General features: G+C 41.4%; 1 protein-coding gene across 3 annotated transcripts in view; it reads right to left on the reverse strand.

Moving 5' to 3' along the window:
* AP3B1 (adaptor related protein complex 3 subunit beta 1) overlaps positions 1-24,387 on the reverse strand; it is a 238,513-nt gene that overhangs the window by 196,667 nt on the left and 17,459 nt on the right. For all 3 annotated transcript variants that reach the window (XM_074995451.1, XM_074995450.1, XM_074995452.1), the window contains exon 2: positions 7,659-7,734. In XM_074995451.1, the coding sequence (XP_074851552.1) occupies positions 7,659-7,734 (76 nt within the window). The remainder of the gene's footprint in view (positions 1-7,658; positions 7,735-24,387) is intronic.

A 24,387-nucleotide genomic window follows, 5' to 3' on the forward strand; every position in this document is an offset into this window, starting at 1 on the left:
TTGCTGTTTAAGGTAAACCAGGCAGTCCAAAATGGCAGAAATTGAGGCCTGCATAAGGGCAAAACCCTGCTACACCCTCCAGATGGAAAATCTCTTCTACTTAGTGAGCTAAGTGGTTCTTGTGCAGGGTTTACTATGGCTTACGAAAACTTGTCTATCATAGTCAGAACATGAAAAGTCCATATGGCAACAACTACAGGTTGGATGGTATAAGGCAACAGTGGTCTTGCATGAGAAGGTCCAACAATAGAGGGATGAAACCTGGGTTTCTGCTGACAAGTACAGTAGGGAGGTATAAAATGTTGGCAGGCCCAGGCTGGAGCTATGAGAATAAAACAGGCTCGGTCTTTCCTCATCTTGATGAGCATCTTGTGCATGAGTAGAAAGGGAGAGAAAATATATAGGAGATAATCCCGCCCCCCCCAGTAAATTGAACACATTTATCTGTATGATCTCTGTTTGGTTTTTAATTCTGTCTACTATGAAATTAATTTTGTTAGATGTAAATCAATTAAGGTAGTGGGGTATGATTGATTAGGTATTTCTGTTACAGTATGTGAGGACTGTTGGCCTAAGATAGAGCTGCTGAGAATGCTCTGCATGACTGTGACATGAAGCAGCTAGAGCCCAGACCTGACTGCCCTTGCCTGGCCAAGAGTGGAAGTTCACCTGCCTTGATCAAGATTTGTGAGTATGGCAGTGCCTGCTTAGTGTAAGTATTCTGCTTGCTTGGTATGCTGTTAATAACTGGAAAGTAAGGATATTACTGTGTTAGGCTCTTTCACTGGTAAAAAGTCCAGCAAACCCACAAGAACCTACAACATGACCCCTAGGAACTGGGTAAGAGTAAGCATTTAAATTAACCTGACCCCTTCGAACTGGGTAAAGATATATGCCCTTAGAGTGTGGGAGTGACAAAATTTTGGGCAGGTAACAAGTCAGATTTACCCTTAGCTCCCCGAGGTTGATGTGAAGAACCAGGTCAGAATGGTTCCCAAGACACTGAGTCTTGAGGTTTCCTAAATGGGCTCTCACCCAGGCACTTCAAATATTAAGTGTGCAGACTGCTCCTGGGCAAGCATTTCCCACAGGCTGCACAGGCTTCCCACAGGCTTTGCCCAGTGACCTAGGCATGACCCATGTTGGAGACTCAAAAGAGGAGAAAGCGGCCCTCTCAGAGTCAAATCTAACAAGTAACTAAACTACAATGCTACTAAATATAATGACAACTATTAAAAACAATTATAAAGAACAGATAAAAGTTAGTGCACTTGCGAAGACAAGGGGGTGGGGGATGTTCCAGCTGTCACTGGCAGTAAAAAGGAACCAGGGAAGGGGCGGGTCAGTAGGGCTCTGTATTGGACACCATGATGTACCACTCCAGGCATCCAAGCAAAGTAGCTGCTAGGAGAAAAAAGGAAAAAAATATCTGGCTACCGTGCACATGTGCGCAGATACACCTAATTGGGGTGCACATGAACAAACACTAAGAGAAATATGTCATGTTCTGGATACAGGAAATCCAAAATTATACAGCGGAACACTGAATACCCCCTCCTCCCCCTAACTACAGATGGTATTTAAACCACAATCATGGATGATGTCTGTAAGAGGAGGTTAAACTTATTCCTTCACATAACCAAAGAACAATGGGTCACCTAATAAAACTTAAAGGCATAAGGCTTAAAACAAACATTAGGAAGTACTTCTTCACGCAATGTACAGGCAACCTGTGGAATTTATTACTAGGGGATGTTGTGAAAGCCAAAAATATAATTGGGTTCAAGAAAAAAATTAGACGACTAATAGCAAAGATAGCCAAAGATCTAACCCCATACTCGGAGTCCCCAAACCACTAATTACCAGATGCTAGGATTAAAAAGCAAGGCAAATTACTCCACAATTGCCCTCCTCTGTTCACTCCCTTTGAAGCTTCTAGCACTGGCCAATGTTAGAAGACGGAATACTGGGCTAGCTGGACTATTGGCCATTCTCACATGCTTATCTGGTCAAAAATTACACATTGTTGAAATGCCAACGTAACTTAGACTCACATGTTTTATAAAAGCTACTTGAACCTTAAAAAGGGAGTTCTACTATAAAAGACTGAAAGCTAGGGGATGTGGGGTCAAGAAGGACAAGAGTCATGTGAAACTAGGTCCCAAATATACAGCATATTCCAAAGAGGTCAGGAAATAAAGTACAAGCTGGAGTGGAAAGGATGACGTTAGAGAAATTTAAGATATACCCAAATGGTACCTTTTGCAGAGCTGACGTCTAGATGCCATGCATACCATTTTAATACTGTTCATTCTTAACTTAAACTTTCTTTTATTATATCCTTGGTTAAGGCTCGGACTTTCAAACAGAACAATCTCAAAGAGGAAACAGTGAAGGGTGGGTTTCTGGAACCTCCTCTGTCCTGTTTGAGTTAGAAGGGCCCATATAAAGGAATCCTCACAAAGTGAATGGGCTGTCAGGGCTGTGCTTTTAATGACAAATTACTAGACAAGAAATAAATTCTGTTCCCATCTGGTCATTAAAGATGCAAGATCTAGTGATAAAAAGCACCACACAAGAGTTAAGTATTACTACTACTATGACAAAACTTGTTCTGACAAGAATTTTCAAAAGATGAGGTTTATCCTCTAGTTCTGAATCGTTACTACATAGTTACTGCCTATCAAGAAAATATACATATAACTTGCATTACCTAACTGACCAAGCATAGTAGTTCTAGTGTACCATGTAGATATGCATTTAGTGTCTTTTGAAAGAGTGTATTTTGACTCATTATGTCATAATGATGAGTGTAAATCCTATTCAGTTCATGGATCGTTAGCTCAAAAGAATATAATAGTTTTCTAGGACTAAGATCTAATCATGCCAATTTAGCTGCTAGGCATAGCCATTAGAAGTTCACATCTTGTATGTGTTGTATACTTAGAGCTCCTGCTGAATTCACCAAGTGTTGAGTAAGTGGCAAAGAATGCAGGATGGAACTGCCACCATAAAGGCAATGTTGCCCTAACTGAAGTCTAACCAAGTCAGAAGGTTACTGAAGTGGGGTTTGAAGGGCCAAAGCCACATTGTGCTACCAGCTCTGCACTTGCTTAGTCTGTAGTTGAACTGTTCTGTACTGAGGTCCAGGCTACGTGTGCATGGCTTCATGAGCTACAGGAGCAAGGGAAAAGCTGGATCCGCCAGGATCACTATTAGCATCTCCACATCTCCAAGGGTGATTTTCTGGTCTGGAAGAAAGTCCCATTCTGCAGCTTTATGATCAGACCAGAGTTCCTAAAGATGCACATGTTAACCACATTTCTGACCATTCCACATTGATGTCGGTGAAATGGCCCTTGTGATCCACCAATATCTTGAAGTAGTACCTCTTGCAATTTATGTATCCTATTACAAGGTGATCTGGTGCTAAGACAGAGATGTGCATTCCACCTATCCTTTCTCTGCAGTCAGGGAAGCACACTGTAGCAAGACCATCTACTACCCCGCACATTTCCCAGAGTCACTGTCTCACAGCAGAAGGGTATTGATTGCCTTAGCTACCTGTGTCACCATAGCCCCCACTGTAGATATATCTACTGACCAGTAGCTGTCTGGCACTGCAAGCTTCCACAGAGCTACTCCCACATGCTTCTGAACTATCAGAGCAGGTCTAATTTTGGTATTGCAGCACTTCAGGGCAGGGGAAAGTAATTCACAAAGTTCCAAGAAAATGGCCTTACACATGGAGAAGTTTTGTAGACATTGCAGATCTTCCAACACATGCAAAACAAGGTAGTCCCACCTTTCTGAGCTTCTTTCACAGCACCAAAACTGACACTCCACTGTGTACAAAGCATTAAATACAACCAGCATCTCCTCGTTCCTCCTCTCCAGTGTTTCAAATTTACAATTTCTGGGTCCTCCTCAGAATCTTCATTGCTCTCAAGGCTGCTTAGATTCTACACATACTGCAGCACAAGGCATAAGAGGCTCATAACACTGGCCACAACAGTTTGAAGCTGGATGAGGTCCAACTAGCCTTGCAATAGCATCTGCATGGATACCCAGTGAAAAAAGGGCATGAAAACACATTTTACTATTTTTTTCCAAAGGGTGGAGGAGAAGATAAATGCACTATGGGAGGCTGAAGGCATACACTGAGAACCACCCACAGCACTTTATCTCCTCAGATACTGGGAGCTTAACCCACAATGCAAGGGGGCAGCAGGAACTGTGGGATAGGTATCCACAGTGCATTGCTGAAAAAGTCGAAACTGACATTCCTAATGGGGAAACACTCCACTGACTTCACGTACCAATGTGGACATGCATCCTTGACTTTAAAAATCAGGTGCTACAAAATCTAGCTTAACAAGTTCTGCCCTAATCTCCAACGCTGCGTCTACACTAAGACAAAATTTCAAAATGGCCATGCTAATGGCCATATCAAAGAATACTAATGAGGCACTGAATTGAGTATTCAGCGCCTCATTAGCATTAGGATGCTTCCAGCTGCAACGCTTCAAAAGCACCACTTTGAAACACACACAGCTCAGTGCGGCTACCCGGGGGTCCTTTCCGAGAGAAATAAGGGGATTTCAAAATGCGTGGGGTCCTTTCAAAAAGGACCCCCGTGTAGCCACTCTAAACTGCAGCGCTTTCGAAGTGCCGCGGCCAGAAGCATCCTAATGCTAATGAGGCACTGAATATTCAATTCAGTGCCTCATCAGTATTCTTCAATACAGCCATTAGCATGGCCATTTCGAAGTTTTGTCTTAGTGCAGACACAGCCCTAGGGTAGGTAGACCCTTAGTCACCATTTTTGGAGGAATAGGGATTTACTCAAGATAGCTTGCAGGAAGCTACTCACCAAAACAGTAGTTCTTTTAAGAATAGCAAGAGGTAGTAAAACAAAAGAAATAAGTAGTTGCGTATAATACATTGTATCTGAATATTTGTGAAGCCCAACCAAGTGGTCTTCCTGAAGCTTAGTCACATACAGGGAAAAAATAAATTAACACTTCTAGAAGTTGGTCTCTCCTTTAACTATTCTCTAGTTAGTTTGACAACCACCTTCTAGTAGGTCCCAGGATTTTGACTCCCAGAGATTTTTGCCAGACCTGTTTATTGAGTTGCACAATTCACATCAGATTAGTTGTTACAAATGTTACCTTATCAAGGTGAGGGTGCATGAGCATTTCCAAAAATCAGACTGGCTACATGATGAGATAAATTTGAATTTATTAAAATCGATTTTGTAACAATGGGTTTTATAAATTCCAACCTGAGTATCCTCACCTCCCCACAAATTCCCCACAAAGTCGATTTATTACTGCCACACTCAATCACCAAATATCAACTGTTGCAGCAGTGCTTTGTGGGAACCTATCCCATAGTTCTCTCAGCCACGTAGCATTTTGGGTATTTTTGCTGGTACAGAATGGGAAAAAATGCTCTGCAAGTGGTTGTGGGTATTGTATGTGATGTCATCTTCCCACATTGCATTGCCCTCATTCCCCTCCCATGGAAAGCAAACGGCCATTTTACCAGAAGGAAAGAAGCGAAAGTAGGCCATCAACAAAGATTGCCAAATTAACTGAAATTTCTTGCTTCTATAACAGAAATATGAAAGATTTTACAAAAAGCAGCAGATGCCTCTGTCTTCTCAACTGGCCCTCCAGACACTATTCCCTGTTTACAGGGGGCCATTTGATAAGGAATTTGCCAAAATGTGAAGAAAGAGAAGGACAAAAAAGGTAAGAAAAAAGATTTTTGCCTTCTTACTACATTACATGGTTGTCCAACATGGGGGATGTGGCTCACCAAATTTCAACAAGCAGTGTTTCTCAGGTGCCCTGACTGACTGTTAAGAGGCCAGTTTCTCTTATCCCATGGGTTGGTTTCAGGAGATAAGAGGACGAAGGCCAGTTAAGATGGTCCCTTCAGGGTTGCTCAGGTGGGGCAGGGGGGAAAACACCCAAATATCTTTCCCACTAGGGGGAAGACTTCCCCCCCAGCCGCAGCAGGCCCCTGAATATCCTTCTTGCCAGGGGAAACTTCCCGCTGGCAGTAGCAAACCCCAAATATCTTTCCCACCTTTGCAGCCCTCACTGAACGCAACCCAGGACATTGGGTCGGGGGGGCGAGCCACATGAGGTGGTTGGGCATTGGAAAGACCCCGACTACATGGAGTCCGTGGGGGAAGAAGGGCAGACTCCTGCACAAATGTAAACCACAGAAAACACATTTCTCAGCCTCTCATACAAACATGACCCCAAGAACAGCCTAGCTGCCACATGGGTGTGGTGGAGCTGGGGCTGGCGCCAGCATAGAAAAAAAAAAAAAAATCCAACTGTTCAGCTTGCAGAGAGAGAGACAGAACCATGAAATCCATGCTGGAGCTATTCGTAATGAGTCGATGGCTCACCGTGCTGATAGCAAAGAAAGAAAGAAGTTTCTCAGCATCTCATACAAGCATGGCCCCACAGCCACGGGCTTCCTGGTGCCGAATTCAAATTTATGGGGTTCCTGTTACCTAATTCCTGCACACCTGGAGACCAGCGGACATGGACACGGCCAGAATGGAGGACTGTGAGGCAATATGGGAATACATGCAGGACACCTCTGGAGGCCAATAAAGTCTATTAAATAACATCGAGATTCCACACTAGCCTTAATTGCAACTTTTAAACTAAAATTTGGCACTAAGTTGAGTAGGTTTCCACGGTGTTATAATACCAATCTTAATGTTGCCTAAAATTGACCTAATGGTATTTACAGTGAAGACAGTGACATTGTACAAATCAAGCTAACTGCCTTAAATTTGACTTTATCATGTAGTGTAGATGTACCCTCAGTGTTTGATCAAATGGTCTATCAGGAAGAAATGCAGAAGTCTCGGCCCCTTTCTAAACTTAAAAAAAAAATTATTCCCCCCTCACCCCTAGAATACCTCCCCTTGAGCAATCAACCATACATACCAATGCAGACCTTTAGCAAGCATTGTAAAAGTTCTAACCTCTTTACGCTCCACTGCTTTAGGAATCTCACATACAAGGTGAGCTCTTAAAACTACTGTAAATTCAGGTTTAACACTAAAAAACTGTAATGCTTAATATTAAATAATCTGAAATTACTAATAAATTGGATGCCACTTCCACTTTTTAAGCTTAAATTGACACCTGCAGCAGTGGATTTAAAGGTCAATTAAGAACTTTGTACTTTAGAAAAAAATTATACCATGCACTGATTGCCATTTTCAAAAATAAAATAAAAATATTTCAAATACATTTCTCAGTTTACTCCAAGCAAGAAATACCTACAGCTTTTCAGACTGCTAGTCTGAGAAAAATAAATCTGGTGTTTTGTTCACATAAAACTGAGTTGTGCAGCATTAACACAGTAGGGAGAATACAATAAATACCAATACTATATCACAGCTCTATAAACTTATAGAATTATTGCACATACCTGTAATTGAAATATTTGTGTATGTGCATCCATTTTAAAATTTTCTATCTTAATATTTAAAAAAATAGCACTTCAATATTTTTAACATGTGAATAAAAGCTAGGGTGAAGGAGTTGCACCAACAAACCAACATTAACATGTACTGCAAAAAAATATAAAAAAGGCAACCTTTGGCCTTCACATACCCCAACAATCCTTTTCATAGCATCCAGCTTAGCAGAATCTTTATTACTTTCCAACATTTGTTTTAGGTCTTCATTCCTACAGTGAAAGATAAGAAAAAACTGGATTAGAAAATTCAGTACTGTAAATCAAAAGCCTTGTTTTACATTCTTATAATATTGATTTGCGAAACAACATTTAAAGTCAGAAAACTGGGCAACAAAGATGTCTGAACTATTAATTCTGAAACAAGTTGCCACTTATCCAAAGCAAAGGCGATACTGGAAGCACCAATTAAAATCAAGATCTGAAAGATGATTACCATGTTACCACCACATTCAATTTGGGGAAGAGTCTTTATTAACATGTTCTACTTTATTTTAGAAATACGGGATGCAAAGTGTTCCCTATCCATTTTTAAATGTACCAGCCAATGCTCTGAAAAAAAAAAAGACAGATGGCTAGCTAAATGCTCTTTAGTCAAACAATGTGTTGAACTCCAGTAAAAACACAAGGTTCTTTATCACTGTCAGCCAATGGGCCTCACCCTTGACTAACAGCTCTGTGTAAAAGTTGCTAATAAGGATGTTAGTTAATACCATATCAGACATTGATGTTGATACCTCTTGGATCCATAATAACCACAAGCTAGTTTAAAATACCACAGAAATGCCAGACAAATCCAAACTAGATGGAAAATTAACTGGAGATCAGCTCCCTACTCCATTACCAATATCTGGCACTCCTCCAGATTCCACTCATTTTCAGTTTCCTCCTATGCAATGTTCTCCTTTCAGAAGGTACAATAACCATGAGACTTTTTATGAAAGTGTATGACTTAATTAACTCTTTGAAATCAGGCAGGTAGTGATAAGTGAATAAACCTCCTTCCAGAGAGACTTCTTGTGCAAAGCAGACAAAGAGGAGTTCCTAAGCAGCCACTTTGGAACAAATGAGCAACCCAAACACCTCAAAAGAACCAGCTTCAGCAGTGAAATAAAACCTCTTTTGACCATACACTGTTAATTGTTCAAATAGCTCCCCATAATAGAACCTATATAGGGCATCAAACAACTACACCCCATGCTGAACAGGGGCCACATCCTGAAAGAAGTCTCCTCTGAAGCCCGCCTCTGGTCTTCAAACAACCTCTCATTCACTCCCTAACTCATCGTCTGAAGCATATTACTCCTCATAGACCAAGCCACAATCAACCCAGACTGGTACCACACTGTGCCAGAACAGATACCTGCAGACATATCTCCACCGAATAGGGTGACCATATTGCTCTATGGCAAACGCAGGACACCATTCTCCAGAGACAATGGCAGTGCTGCTGTTCCAGGTCAGGGCTTCTTGACATTGGGGGCTCCTGCTCCAGGGTGAGGCACCAGAGATGGGGGCTCTGCCGCTTCCAATGGGGAGGCACCAGGGATGAAGGGAAGTGGAGGATGGGAGCTCCAGAACCCTCTGGTGCGATGGTGTTGCAAAGCCTCCCAACTTGTGGGGCTAGGGAATGAAACAGGAGTTACCTCCCTGAGGCATGGGAGGCTGGGGAACAAGGCAGCCAACCCACGGAGGGGCTCCCTGCCAGCAGGAGCTGCTGCTTCTACGGGTAGGGCACCAGGGAAAGAGGCAGCCACCCCATTGTGGAGTTCACCAGTAGTGAGGGCTGCCACTGTGGGATGCTGGGGAATGGGGCAGCTGCCCCACAGAAGAGCTCCCCTGCAACTAGCTACAGAGTGAAAGTGATTATGGACTGCGAGAACAGTGATAAAAGCACAGCAAGAAGAATAGTGTGAGTCTCAGAAAAAAAAAAAGTGACCTTATTTATTTCATGGAGAGCAAAATAAGTACAGGGCCAGAAAGAATAAATCTGGGCGACAATCAACATCATTCTTAAGCACTTCCTTGGTCCCTTTCTTGTATATATAGTTGCTGTTCCTTAATCCTTTCTGTTGTCAAATACTCTATCCAACAGCAATGAAACATGATGTAAGGCAATAGTCCCTCAATTTTTTCTAACCATAAATTTTATGTGCACTGAGGCATGTGAAGATGTGCACCACAAATAGAAACACATACAGCTATCAGCTGGGTGGCACTGGAATCATTCCTTGGTGACCAGCCAAGCACTCAGCTTACAGGAAACACTGCTCTAAGGCCATGCTCCAAAACTGGTTCTTCAGTGTCATGAAAAATCAGTGCCAACCTAGCAAATGCCCACCATCACTTCCTACTTATAGCCACAATTGCTGGTTGATGATCTCGCTTCTGAGGGCTTGTTTAAGCGATGAAATGAGGTCATCTTCAGCTAGGTCAACCTACAGCCACTGCAGAAATGAAATTGGCTACTGGTGTCCACATTACCCTCCTTTTACCAGTGGTGTATGTTTTCACTAGAAGTGCTTGCACTGACTGAAGTGGGGCACTATGGAGCACTGATAGTCCACGTGGGGCTCACAGTTGGTGCTTCCAGGGCTGGTAGCTGGAGTTGGAGACAATGTGAAATAGTAGCTGGGAAACTAACAAGATGTCATTTTCACAGCAAGGAGCCTACTAGCAGTGAAAACGAGCTGTTGAGCTCACACCAGTGGCTGTCACCACTGGGGCAGCTGTGAGCCCTGTGCTGAGCCAACAGCTCTGGCTGTCAGCACTGGGGCAAGCAGGATCCCACCTGTGAGCCCCACAGCTGGCAGTGTAAGTAACTAAGGGTCTGCACCAAACACTGCAATGCCCTAACCGCATTGACCTAAGTAAAGTTAAATCAATGTAGTGGCTGACTACACATTAGCAGGAGCACCTTTGTAGAGAGACACTGACAGAGGTAGGTTGACCTAAGCTGTCTTACATCAAAGTAACTAATGTAAACAATGCCTGGACCTGCTTAGTTTCTGGTATCTGAAGAGCTCAGAGCCCACAGTAATAATACAGAAAACATCTCAGAACAACTCTTACCAAAAATATTTTCAATTGTTCCGAAGAGCTAAAGATTTAAGCCACACTAAGAAGCCAGGGGGGAAAAAAATACAAAAACTATCTCAACTCAAAGATTCCCAGTGTTAGAACTAGGGCAGTTTTCCCTTTATCCCACTGAAGAGTGTACACCAAAATAAGAGTTTACCTGCAAATTCAAAAACAGATTAGTAAGAGTGGTATTCTGAAAAAGATTATACACCATTCATCTCAGAAGACACGCTATGGGATAGTAGAAAATGCTCAACTTTGTATATTTTAACACATTCTCCTTCACAAGCCATCCTTTTTAGAGATCATTTTACTCATTTCTGGCAAGGGAAATCAGAAAGTGACTTGGGCGGTGTTGGAGTCATACAGAGTGGATAGCAGACTAATAAATACGGTTGTTGAAAGATATCAGTGATAATGCAGAGGCAGCAGTGAGAACATGCGGGGAGTTGGGAAGTTGGTTTAAAACAAGTAGAGGTATGAGACAAGGAGATCCAATATCGCCAAGTATCTTCATCGCACATCTGGAGACAGCGATGGACAAGATCAAGGAAGAGGTAGAAGGGATGTCTGCGCACAGGAAAAGAATTAACAACTTGAGGTTCACGGATGATATAGTTATTGAGGAAGATGAGAAGCTAGCAAAAACAGTGCGGGTGTTAAACGAAGAAGGGAAGTGGTTCGGACTGATTATGAACACCGATAAAACAAAAACAATGGTATTTGGAGATGAGGAAATAGGATGGAAGATCAGCGTGGATGGTATTGAACTAGAAAATGTAGAGAAGTTCAAATATCTGGGGAGCAACATAACATATGACCTAGACTGTAAGAAGGAAATAGTGACTAGAATAGCAAAAGCAAGAGCGAGTTTGAAGGTGATGGATAAGATCTGGAAAAGAAAAGTGATTAGCTTAAGAATGAAGCTGGGTGTCTTGAAAATGTGTGTATTCAGCAGCATGTTGTACGGATGTGAGACATGGGTGATAAGGAAAGATTCAAAAAAAGAATATTGGCATTCAAAAGGAGTTGTTATAGAAAGATTCTGAGAATGGGACGGATGCAGAAGGTCACCAATGAGGAATAATATAGGAAGATACAGCCAAAAGAGAACCTGCTGCAGAAGGTTACAAAATGGAAGCTACAACTATTCGGACATATTTGCAGAATGAACAACGAATGAAAAATCAAGACCTTAGTATTCAGAATAATTGATGGCTCGAATAGGAGAGGCAGACCCCACAGAGAATGGATAGATGATGTAGTAGATTGGTGCAGAGCTAGTCTACAGAAACTAAGCCACTCTGCACTGGATAGGGAAAGATGGAAGGAAATAGTGAGAGAGGCATCAGACACCAATGGGCGCTGAGCCCACGGTTATTGACGATGATGATGAAATGCACTCTAACTAGGGTGACTATCTCCCTGTCCCAAATATAGGACAGGGAAATATGAGGAGAGGGGCAGGGAAGGGCAGCTCCTCACAGCTTCACCAAGCCCCAGGGAGCCAAGAAGGAGACAGCAACCCCCGGCCCTCCCCAAAAGCCCCAGGGAAGCAGCAGAGACACGGCAGCCATCCACGCTCTACCTGCCTCCCCAAGGCGTGGGTAAGTGACCAACATGCTTTCCAGTCAGGAGCTGCGCCTGCACAGCTGCTGACAGAAAAGGTCATTAGGGGATGGCCCAAATACAGGATAATTAGTCCCTTTTCAAACATAAGTAGGGATGTCTTTTCAGCATCCCAAATACAGGACAGATGGTCACCCTAACTCTAATGCTTTAAGTCAACAACAGTGATTACTGCTATATCAAGACAACACCAGTTTAAGGAATCCACCTCTCCTCCCTCACATTGCAGAATCAGACAAGCTTGACTCATCTATCCAACAGAAAAATGCCTGTTGCATGTTTGTTCTTAAAACCAAGAGCATTACACTAAGCAGAAAAAGGCCTCAGAAATAAAAGCTTGTTTCTTCAAGGAGTCAGGAAATAAAGATAATGCTAGAAAAAGACTAATTTTTTTTGTCAGTTCCACATGAATTCTAGTCACTTTTCTGATAATTTAAGTGTTTTGAGAAATGAATTATTTACTCTGAAAACCAAACCTAATGCAGATTCAACTAATCACACCATAACTTTGAACAACCTAGAGTCTCTCATATTTACCAAAAAGCTTATTCTAATGAAAAAGAAAACACTGTAAAAATATTGTCCTGCTATTTAGCTGTATTTTCCAGTTGTCTCACTGAAGCATCATTAAATGTCCCCCAAATTAAGTAGTTACCTTCATACATGTGCACTTGATGCACCAATATAAAGCCCCAGAATTCTTTGCTCTTGTCAAGAGTAAGAGAAATTCTCACATTTTCGTAGGATACATTAAAATCATTATGCAGCAAGCAAAAGCAGGACATCAAGGTCACAAGTGGGATGTTGGGCTTGGACAGTCTAGAGTCTATGGTGGACTGGAATGGCTGGGGCAAAGCTAGCACTAAATCACTCACTATTTACCTGATCAGAGTATTCTCCTGAACTGCTGCTTCCATTGCAAACATCTGTATTACTGTGTAACATAATAGCTTCCTCTAGAAGCAGAAGTGCTTTGGATGCACACAAAAATAAAAATATGCAAAGAGAGAAGATGTAAGTAAATACAAAGTCTTCCTACTCCACATTTCTTTTTTCACTGTGGCACTTAGTTCTTCAGAAACTTTTAAATATATAGAATGTGATTAATTCAATTGGAAATGGTGTTTCTGCATTATCTTAACATCAAGAAAAAACAAGTAACTAAACTTAAGTATGAAAATGCTTAACTATTTAGACTGCATTTTCCATTTGCATCAAAACTGGGGGTGGAAAGAAAAGATTAGCAAGAATTAGATACTTACACAGTGAGATTTTGTTCACATTGGTCAGAGGCTCCATTAGTAAGTTCTCTCTCCTCTACAGTAGGCTCTGGTTTTAGGGTAACCTGGAGACTCCCTGCCGTTTCAAGAATAGATCTAATATTGCAGGAAGCATCACTGATTTTAACCAATAATGAGCCTTGCTCCATTCTTTCAAGATTACAAAAGGAATCAGCATCCAGCTCACTCAGCATACGTACACTAACCAACACTGAAGGCTAATTAGAAAACAAAATCTTGTGATGTAACAGGATAAACACTCCCTTCCGTTTTAATTAAAAAAAAAAAAAAACCAAACACTGTACAAATCTCAAAGGTCATTTCCCTCTAAGAATGTGTCTTATCAGCTGGCTTCAAACAATGATACACGGCAATTACTTTACAGCCTTTCATTGTATCAGTTGCTGTGCAACCCAATGGTATTTGCACCACCTAGAAGGTTCTAAGACATACTTCAGTTCCTTGTTAGGCTTTTTTAGGGGACAGGATGAAAGGTCAAAAATGCAGTTCACATTTTTGTGTTCATTAATTTGGAGCAATACTTTCTTCCATTCTCAGAGTCTGATAAATAACATTAATATGATTTATGCTCACTTCCCAGTATCAAAGGAAAGTACAGATGACTGCCCAGCTATGCCAAACCATTTCAACTTTTAGAAGGTAATTTTTAGCCTAGAACCCAAAAAAGTTAGACATTCCTCATCCCTGGAAAACAAGCTGTATTAATTATCCCATGTTCTACTCCAAGATTAACTTTATGTGCAGTTATACCAGTGCCAGAGCACTGGAGGCCCTAAACAGGAGTATTTTGCCCACAGCCCACACCAATACACCCCCCACACACAAACCCCATACTAATAATTAAGGTTACAGTGTAATCATAGAGATCACAGCAATCACAGATTCCATGACATTACTGGACCTATATACATATTATACATGGTATCTGATTAATTCATTTGGAAATAGTATTTTGGCATTGGACTACTTCCACTTCAATTATCAGCAGCTGAAGCCAGAGCTGGAGCTGGGCCCGTGCACCCTGGCCTTGCAACTGGGACTGAATGACTAGAACCAGGACCTTGCAGTCTCGTGGATGGTGGAGTCGGGGCTGTAGGGGAAAGATGCAGCTGGGCTGCTTACCCTGCTGTGGCTGCATCCTCCCACTATGCCCCTGCCCTGAGACTTCCACCTTGGACTGCACACCTTATCCCTGTGGCTTCCACCAGGGGTTGCAGTTGGACCATGTGTCTATGCCCAGAGGATGCACTGGGGACTATGTGCCTCTTCATGGCTTCCCAAGGCTGCTGATGGGGCTTGGCAGGGGCTGCAGCTGTGGCCAGCTCTGGAAGAGGCGCTGTATACCTCCCCACTACAGCGACTGTGGCTGGGCACATCAGTCCACCTACTGCTCATCTCTCATGAGACTTCATTTCTCCCCCCTACTTAGCCCTGTCCCTGGTTATTTTTTTAGTGAAGTTACAGACAGGTCATGGGCTCCATTAATTTTTTGTTTATTGCCCATGGCTTGTCCATGACGTTTACTAAAATAACCATGACAAAGTCTTAGCCTTACTAATTATTAGTAATGGCCTTTTAGTGCTTCTCACAGCACAAAGCAATTGCTTATTGTGCTTATTCCTTGCGGGAGCCGTGTGTTACAGCACACACACAAAAAATATGGAACACAAACTGATTTGACTTTTGTCTAAGAGAAATTCAAAAGTTTTAAAATCACGAACTACAGTATAACTTTTATAAGCTGCTTCAGCTCCACACATAAGTATATATTAGCATTTCTAGTGACTTCTGAACATCTATGGATCACATGAGCTAATTACCTTTAAAACACTAAATTCTCTTCTCTTCTTAACTCAGTGTCAGTCCTTCCCTATCCTCTCATCCTTTTCATGCTTTTTGGTTCCTGGCATACCCAGCATAATAGGACACAGCTAGATGTTACCAGAATATTTTAATCTAAAGTAGGAAGTGCCTTGTCTAGAGGATAGAGACTACACTGATCCCAAAGCATGTTCTACTTTCCCGCTGCACAGATTATACTGACTTTTAAGGCTTATGTTAATCAAAATGTAAATGCATTTAAAAACAAATCAAAACCTGATCCTGATAAATCCATTTCTGACATCTGCCCATGTTCTTTCCTCTACATTGTCCAGATGTTGAAAGTTTAGTATGCGGAATTCCAGATTACTCCCCAGGTATCCAGGGGAAGTTATTCTCCAATCAGTTCAGTTAAACTAGGCTTTAAAGATGGTCAGACTTGCTGGTTTCATGGATGAAAAAGGATTAACCTAAGAAAGAAGGTACCAGTCCTAAATTCACTTTAGACTGACAGTCTTCCATTCCTATCACTACAGAATTGCATTCTGACTTACAGTGAAAACCAATGTGTTTGTACAGATGGACCATAATTCAGAATATGGACCTCTCTCTCTGTTGTTATTGTGTTTCCTAACACAATGGCACTTCGTTTCCTATCAAAATGATGAAGCAGGTCTTTGCCTATGAAAGCTTATGCTCCAAAATATGTTAGTCTGTAAGGTGCCACAAGACCTCCTGTTGTTTAGGTAACTCAAGTTTTCTTTAATGACTGCAAGATAGGAGTTTACTGTATTAACTGTCTTAACCGGCATTCTGTCACCCGGAACTCTCAGATAACTGGCATATTAACCATAAGTAAATTTTAGTTACTTTTTCCATATGTACAGTATAGTGGAAGTAAATACAATAAATACAGTATACATTTAGAGCGTATAACACTACTGTTCTTGGTAAATAAAGCACTCGGCATGCATTTTTGTTTGTTTCTTAATATCTAATCTGGTTTTTCTTTAGCGTTATGCATTGCTAGATATACTTCTCTATTATCCAGAATATTTGAATATCCGGCACTGACCCGGTCCCAGGGCTCCCATTTATGAAAGCGTTTATTGTATGTAGATCTACACACTGCAGTATCTTCACTGTGGTAAGTTGACAGTTGACACTCACATAGACTCTCCATACTCTTCACATACTGGTGAAGTACATAAGTCGACAAGAGTGCGCTTGGTGGTTGAAATGCAATAAATTGACTGCTTGCTGGATCAATCAATGCCTGCCAGACTGATGGGTAGTGAAGACATGCCCTTAATGAATCACCACAATATTTAAGGGCAAAGTCCCTTTGTTTTTAAGTGGAGAGCTGCAACTGTCCTGATAATATAGTTCACTTATATACTACATATACACAGTAGAGAAATCATAGCTTGCTCCCAAAAAGTCAGATTTCATGTTTTTAAAATGTATATTATTTCAGACTAAATTTAGGCTGCAGTGTATCTGAAAACAAGGGTTAGTTTGAAAAGAAAAATTGTAAACTCATTTTAGTGTGAGCTACCCCAGGTTGAACTTCTCTAGCCTGGCCCCTCCCCTTGGGACCTGACTAGTGCTGAACAAGAAAATTTGCCAAGCTACAGGAGGTCAATATTGTCTAGCAGCATTACCAACACTTCCACTGCTTACTGGGCTCTGAGAACTTATCTGGGGTAAAGTAGATCTAAATAAACAGCACAGAACACAGAGCCAAGACTGGAGGTTGTAAACAAACTTTATGGGGCCACTGGAAACTTGGCCACACCCATGGATAAGCAGCTGTATGGCTAACTAAAATCATGCCAGATGACAGATGTTGCAGAATGAGAGAGTGCCAGATTAAAGAGGTTCAACCTTTATGAAACATAATATGGTATCATGTATATTAGAAATTTGTTCATTTTACTGTTAATTTGGGTTCTCATAAATTAAATTGTGTTTTGTCCACTTCACTTTATTGCATAACTGTTTTAGTGACATCTTGTGGTGCTATTCAATATTACTTCCCCCTTCTATTAAAGGTATGATTATATTTATGACTTGTTTGCACAGCTAAGATTCAACTAAATATTTTAGGTAATGCATGCAATTAAAACAATGCATTGGGGGGTGAAAATATTTTCTGGACTATGGAAAAGGAGGGAAGGGGGAATACATATTCTATCTACAGTATAAACCAAAATGCAAGAAAAGATTCATTTTCCACACTAAGCAAGGAAAACAATGGAGGGAAGGGGGGAGGGAGCGGGGACAGATTTTCCAATGATTATCAGGGCAATAGAACTCAAATTCAACTTCATAGCTATAATTCTCAAACCAAACCACTCCCCATTTGAATTGAAACTGAGAACCAAGTGGTCAAATGAAAAGTGGCATTTCATCCCATTAAGAAAGAAAAACACATGGAGAGGATTTAATGCTTGACAAATCTTTCAGCCTGAACATGGAACTTTATCGTCTGCATATTGGGCATCTCTAGCCATGTGATTCGTTCGTTTGCTGAGAAACATGATCAGATATACTTATTAAAATTTCCCACACCCTAATTGAGTCCACACCACTTTTACACAAAAGGTCAAGATGAATGGGACTACTTCCATGTCTAAATATTGGCACATACCTTGCTGAATAGGGGCATAAATCACTCTGTAAAGTACATTTTGGTATTTATGAGCCGGTATCAAGGTGACCAAATGTACACTGCTCCTGGAAGGAAGAGGATGTAGCAGGAAAGATTCCAGTTGATTAGGATATAAGTAGTAGACTTTTACAACATAATTGAAAAAGTTTTTTTAAATTTTGTGTGTACCAAGATGCTTCAGCTTGGCATCTTCGTGAATATTAATTAATTTTTGATCCATTTGGATCTCTTCCCCCAGAGAGCAATACCTTTTACTATTTGATGAAAGAATCTATGATGAATTATAGAACTATATGAGAGTAAATACAAAATGAACTTACGTATTTCATAAAAAATGAGATGAGGCACAGGTGATACGGATATACTGCAGACATTTCCCAGAACAATTTTTTTCAAAAGGGGGCAGTGGAGTTTGATTTTTTTCCCTCTCTGAGGAAATACAAAAAGCTCACAAAATTAACAAGGTATTTAAATTAACATAATAATTGTTTCTGACTTCATGTTTTCAAACATACAGTTCTACTGACTTATTCTTTTATATTTCAACTGTGTGTGACTGGACACTTTTCTTGATCTCAGATTATTTGCAACAGACTACATGATTCCTACCTAGTTTATTACAACCTTGGAAGTGGCTTAAGAGCAATTTATTTTTCCTAAGTATCTTACGGGTATGTCTACACTACAGACTTTACCCATCACTGAAAGTCAGCACATGTAAACAGTCAGCATTTTCACCAACAAAGCCTGCCACCCTCACTAAGCAACTTCCATTTTGTCAGAAGGAGAGCGTTGTGACACTATATATCCCCATGTTTAATGGATGTTTATGACTATGAATATGCATAAGTCAAATATGCTTTATGCAAAACAGGGAAAGTAAATGATCGTTCAAGAGTCTGCAGTCCCCTGAACGTGTATATTCTCTTTGTGTGCACGTATCATTCTTGTACATGAAGTTAGACATATCAGCAACATCTACACTAGCCCCCTCCTTTCGGAATGGGCATGTTAATAGAGACATTTCAGAATATGCTAATGAGGCACTGACATAAATATGCAACACCTCATTAGCATAATGGCAACTGCACACAATTCAAAAGTGCTGCTTTCAGAACACATGCTTCCGTGTAGATGGGAACCCTTAGAGAGGACACCCCTGACTTCAAAAGCCCGTTCTTCCTATTTGGTTTTAGAAAGAAGGGGTTTTTGAAGTCAGGGGCATCTTCTCGAAAGGCCCCCGCCTAACAGGGCGGTGTACGTTCCAAAAGCAGCACTTACAAATTGCACGTGGCCGCCATTATACTAATGAGGCACTGCATATTCATGTCACTGCCTCATCAGCATCTTCCAAACTGCCTCGTTAACATGCCCCTTACAAAAGGAGGGGGCTAGTGCAGACATAGCCATCAAGTATAAAGATTCCTATTAATCTAGGTCTTTGAGCGAAAGCCATTAGTGGTACTTAAGAAACTTAATGGCCTGGGGCTCAAGACAATGAGCTGAAAATATTTTGCTTTTCCTGTAAGTCCAGACTGTAGTTACTCCTACAAAAGACATGTGACCATGTCAACTGGACTGGAATCCTTCTTGAATTCTGAATTCTTCTGGGGCAAGGTGGGGGGCAAATGGAACAAAGGATTCCCACCCAGGGAAAAAATACTGTTTGAGGGAATGGGTGAAAACAATCACAGTCTTCAGCTGCTTCACAAACTGCTCCCCTCCAGGAGGGGAGACATGAAAAGACCTGGAAACAAACAACACTAATGAGGGAAGAAGCTGTTAAGACCTATGTCAGAGAAAAGATCAGCTCTAGCTTGAAGAATTTATTTGAGATAAGGACTAGAGTGAACAATTATGTTTTGTAACAATTTATCTTAGTGTATTAGGCTTAGCTGGCATGTTTTATTTTAGCTTGACAACTTATTTCCATCTGTCACTGCCTTGCAAATCACTTAAACCCTACTTTTTATACTTAATACTATCACTTTTATCATCAAACTCATGTAAATAATTGTTATCAAGGGTGTGTGAAAACAGCTGTGCACCTCTCTTTCATTGATTAAGAGGGTGAACTTAATGAGCTGTCTGAGTACAACTTTTATGCAGAGTAAGATGGATCGGGGGTGGGGGAGTTTTGGTCCTGGATGCTGTCAAATCTCTGTACTGAGCCCTCCCAGGACTGAGCTATTGTCAGTACTTGTGTTCCTCTACTGGACGTCTATAACCCCAAATCTGAGCCTTTGTTGCGGGAGACCAGAACTTCTGACACAGCAGGACAGGGTGCTGAGGACACCCCCAAAAGTGTTGGTGGGCTAAGTGGTATGATCAGCACATCAGGTGACAGTCTCAAGAGGATCTCTGTGATCTAGACCATCACAAGCACTCCCAACAACAAAGCAGTTATCACTTTTGCACTTGCTGAGGCAAATCTTTGTTCCTAAAAGGGTACGTGGGGTGATTAAGCACCCATTAACGACAAAAGTTCTGTCAATCGAGTCCAAACGCAGACATAGCCTAAAATAGTACGTGGTATTGTCCTAACAGTGATATTTGTGGGTCCCCAAATGAGACTTCCAATCTGATGTTAACCGTTTCTCATTTACCCGCTATTCCTGTTCATTTCAGTTTGCAGTCCCCATAGTCAGAGGTGCCTCCACACAATGGAATTCTATGAAAACAAGAGTCCTACTCCCAAGTCTCATGAGAATCCATATTAAAAAAAAACAATTGAAATCCAGATAGTCTTACCTCTGCATTACATTGTTACTGTCTGTACATAATTACATCAAGGAAGCTATCTTGGTTATCAAGCAATTTTTTCTCAGTGAATCTATGATTACAACTCTTCCATTTGTCTTCCAACTGTCCATTTTCTGTATCCCCCTAGCCATATTTCAACTATACTGAAATTCACTAGTTCAAGACTAGGAAACTCTATGGAAACTATAAGAGGTCCCTGAAATCTGATGAAAGGAGGCATGCTGAGCTGTGACATTTTAGGTTAATATCATCTCCCTCAACTTCACCAAAATACCAAACACCATGATTCCACCATACAAATAGTCCCTAAATATATGATACTTCATTGTTGCTGACCCTATTTAGCCACCATATAAACTCTCCCAAGAGACAGCAGCTTGAATCTTTTCTCCAAATAATTTGTTTCTTGAAATTGCCTCTCCCCAACCCACCTCTCTGCTTGCTCTTTGGTCAATTTGTCACCACAGTATTGCATTTGTTGGTCCTACCATATTACATATCCTGGCTCAAATCACACATCACTCTCTTAAGTGCTACAAAAAGAAAGTCAAAAACAAAAAAGCAGTCATGTAACATCCACTCATTTCTCCCTCTTCCCTAATATGGGACGTTCTAATGGTTAACCGGTGAAACAATAGTGCTTACCAAGTTCATTGTTCTAACTTAGGGCCCTAGCATGGCTCTGGGGCCCTGACACAAGTGCAGGGTCCTGCAGTGGGTGGGGCTGCTCCAGCTCAATGGAGCTTGCTATCACCAGAGTTCATCGGTTATTTGTTTAAGATCGCTCTTCTAAAGACACATGAAGTAAATAATTTCTTCTTGACGATAACATGCAACAGGTTTTTTACTCATCCACCCATCTCCCCTAAAAAACTGAATTTAGCAAAGTTAACATTTTAAAGTTAGGACTTGTCCAAACAGTAGCTGTGTATCTATTATTACTATTATACTTCAAACCTGGGGAGCTCTCCACTTCTGGCGTATCCAGGCAAAGTGGCAGGTTCTAAAGTACACTGGGGTAATGGCACTTCATTTCAGACTGGAGATTAAGTACTGGTACCTTAATAGGGCCAAAAATCTTTCAATGCCATTTCTCATACTAAGGAGATGAGACTGTGAAACACAAATAAACTAAAAGGATGCCTTCAGAGAAGCACAATTACAAGTACTTATTACTTCATCTCTGCAAACTTTGTTGCAACAGCACATCATGGAAAGACATTTTTAGTGCCACCTATGACCCACATTCCCATAAGACTGAGTATTCTCTTCCAACTGTAGTAGAAAGAGCATGAGACCTGGTACAAGGGGCCTGGTACTGGGCCTCAGGCAGGAACTGAAAAGGCCAGCTAATACATAAAGTTAGCAAAAGTAAAGCTTTTAGCAAAAGTCAGGCCCAGTTAAAAAGCAGCAAGTTCACTGTCCAGTACATGAACTCTGCATCGATATTACTCGCATTGCTTAAAAAAACTGAAAATTTAAACACATTCCAGCAGATTTGCAGAAGAATACCTCAACCAGGCATCTAATCAGATGTTTTGACTGAAGTAAATGATGTTCTGTCTGAAACATCAAGGAAAAGGCATAAGGGGAGATAGGAAACCTGTATCACCTTCCATGTTTGAAGTCATAAATTCTCAGATTGTCTCAGTCTACAAATCTTTGGATGCTTCATCTTAACTGTTGATCGGGCTGAAGAAGGAACAAAAAGTGCCACCAGTCTCTGAGTTGGTCCACTGTACTGGACATACATTTTTGGTATCTCTTTTAGAGTCTATGGGTGCTGTTACCATGCTTAGCTGACAAATAAACCTGGCCGAGCACCTCTGAGGCTGAATGATACCTTCAGTCGTCTTAAGCAGTTCAGAGGCCTACTGCATCAACTACCTGAGCAGAGCTGGTATAACAATACACAACACCAACAACTGTGACAAGAGATAATATTGAACAGAGAGATATCTTATTTTAATTACAGTAATCCCCCAAGATATGTGCATTTGCAATGTGCCTTGTGTTTACATGACAGAGGGACAGGGAGACCCCACAGCCCTGCAGCAGAGCCAGCCCCACACCCGCTGCTGCCCCACTGCTGGGAAGCAGCTGGGCTCCCAGCCCAGCCCCCAGCGGCAGCACTTAGTTCCCCTCTTCTCGCTGACTGCAGGACACAGGTAACTGACCAGCCTTGAGCTTGGTTCCCATCTCCCCTGGGCTTGCGGGACCTAAGAAACTGACCGGCTCATGACTGGTCAGCTTCCTGATCCCTGCCAGGGGGTGGGGAGCTGGGAACCAAAGAGCAGCCTGGTTCATGGGTCTCCTGCACTGGCAGAAACTGGGAAACTGACCAGTCGTGAGCTGGTCAGTTTCCCAGGTCCCGCAAGCAGCAGGGAGACTGGAACCAGGCTGCATCCTGGTTCCCAGCTCCCCACTATTCTGGAAGCCAGGGAACTGACCAACCCTGATGGGCTGGTCAGTTTCCCAGCTCCCACAAGCCCAGTGGAGCTGGGAACCAGCCTGCAGCCTGGTTCCAGTCTCCCTCAAGTTGCACAAAAAAATTGAGTTACATGGGGGGTTACAGGAACTCAATCCCTGTGTGACTCAAGGGTTTACAGTATGTTGAACCAAACTACAAAAAGTGTTGCATTAGAGGAAGGATCCCGTCAATAAATGGTAGCTTTCATACTGACATATACCAGATTATTTTAGGTTCTGGGACATGAATCTAGCAACAATTACCACTCATTTCAGTATCTTTGTTTTAGTTAATATTGAGGTACCTAATATACAGTTTAGAGTACAGACTGTAGATTCATCAGTTTAGGATTTGGTATCTATATCATAGGATATATTTCACCCAAACTATTCATCTTTGTTGGCTGACAGACTCAACACAAACTGGCATAGCATAATATAAGTGGGCACAGTGCCACCCTAGCAGATGGGCATAAAATGTAGATTTGCATGTGATCAGTACGTGCATCAAGTTTGAATATTAGTGGTAGACTACCCCTCAAAGTGGCAGTCTCTACAAGTTTTCCATAACTGATTAACAGATGTCAAATCAAAACTCAAATGATTTAAAAACTCCCCCAAAAAATATAACTCTGCCAACTCCTGAAAGCAATTTTTTTAGATCTGATGAATTTGAATTAGTCTTCTGCAAAGAGAAATGGGGAACGATAATCTTAATGAAATCCTAATGTTAGATCAGCTCTCTGCAAAAGGCTATGGTGAAATTCAACAAAAACAAAACCATAGTTTTGCACACCAGCCAACTTTCCTGAAGAATAGCTCAGCAGCATACAAAAGCCAAAACTGCAGGACAAGGACTATCATAAATTAGGGATGCATTTTGTCTGGCAATTCTAGCTTAACGACGCAAATCACGAAAGCTGAAAATGTTTGTTATAAACTTTGTAATCTGTTGCAATTGTGTGTGTCAGTAAACATTTATGTTCTTCATGCAGAAAAAAAACAAGCAGTCCTGTAGCACTTTAAACACTTAGTAGCAGTTGTAGTAGCATCCTTCAGTCTACATAGACTATGGAACGCGCCCTTCGTAGTTCCGTTTGGCATCCTCATTTGCAGCGTCAGCTGTGA

Source organism: Carettochelys insculpta, chromosome 5 (genome assembly GCF_033958435.1).
Source record: "Carettochelys insculpta isolate YL-2023 chromosome 5, ASM3395843v1, whole genome shotgun sequence".
NCBI lineage: Eukaryota > Metazoa > Chordata > Testudines > Carettochelyidae > Carettochelys > Carettochelys insculpta.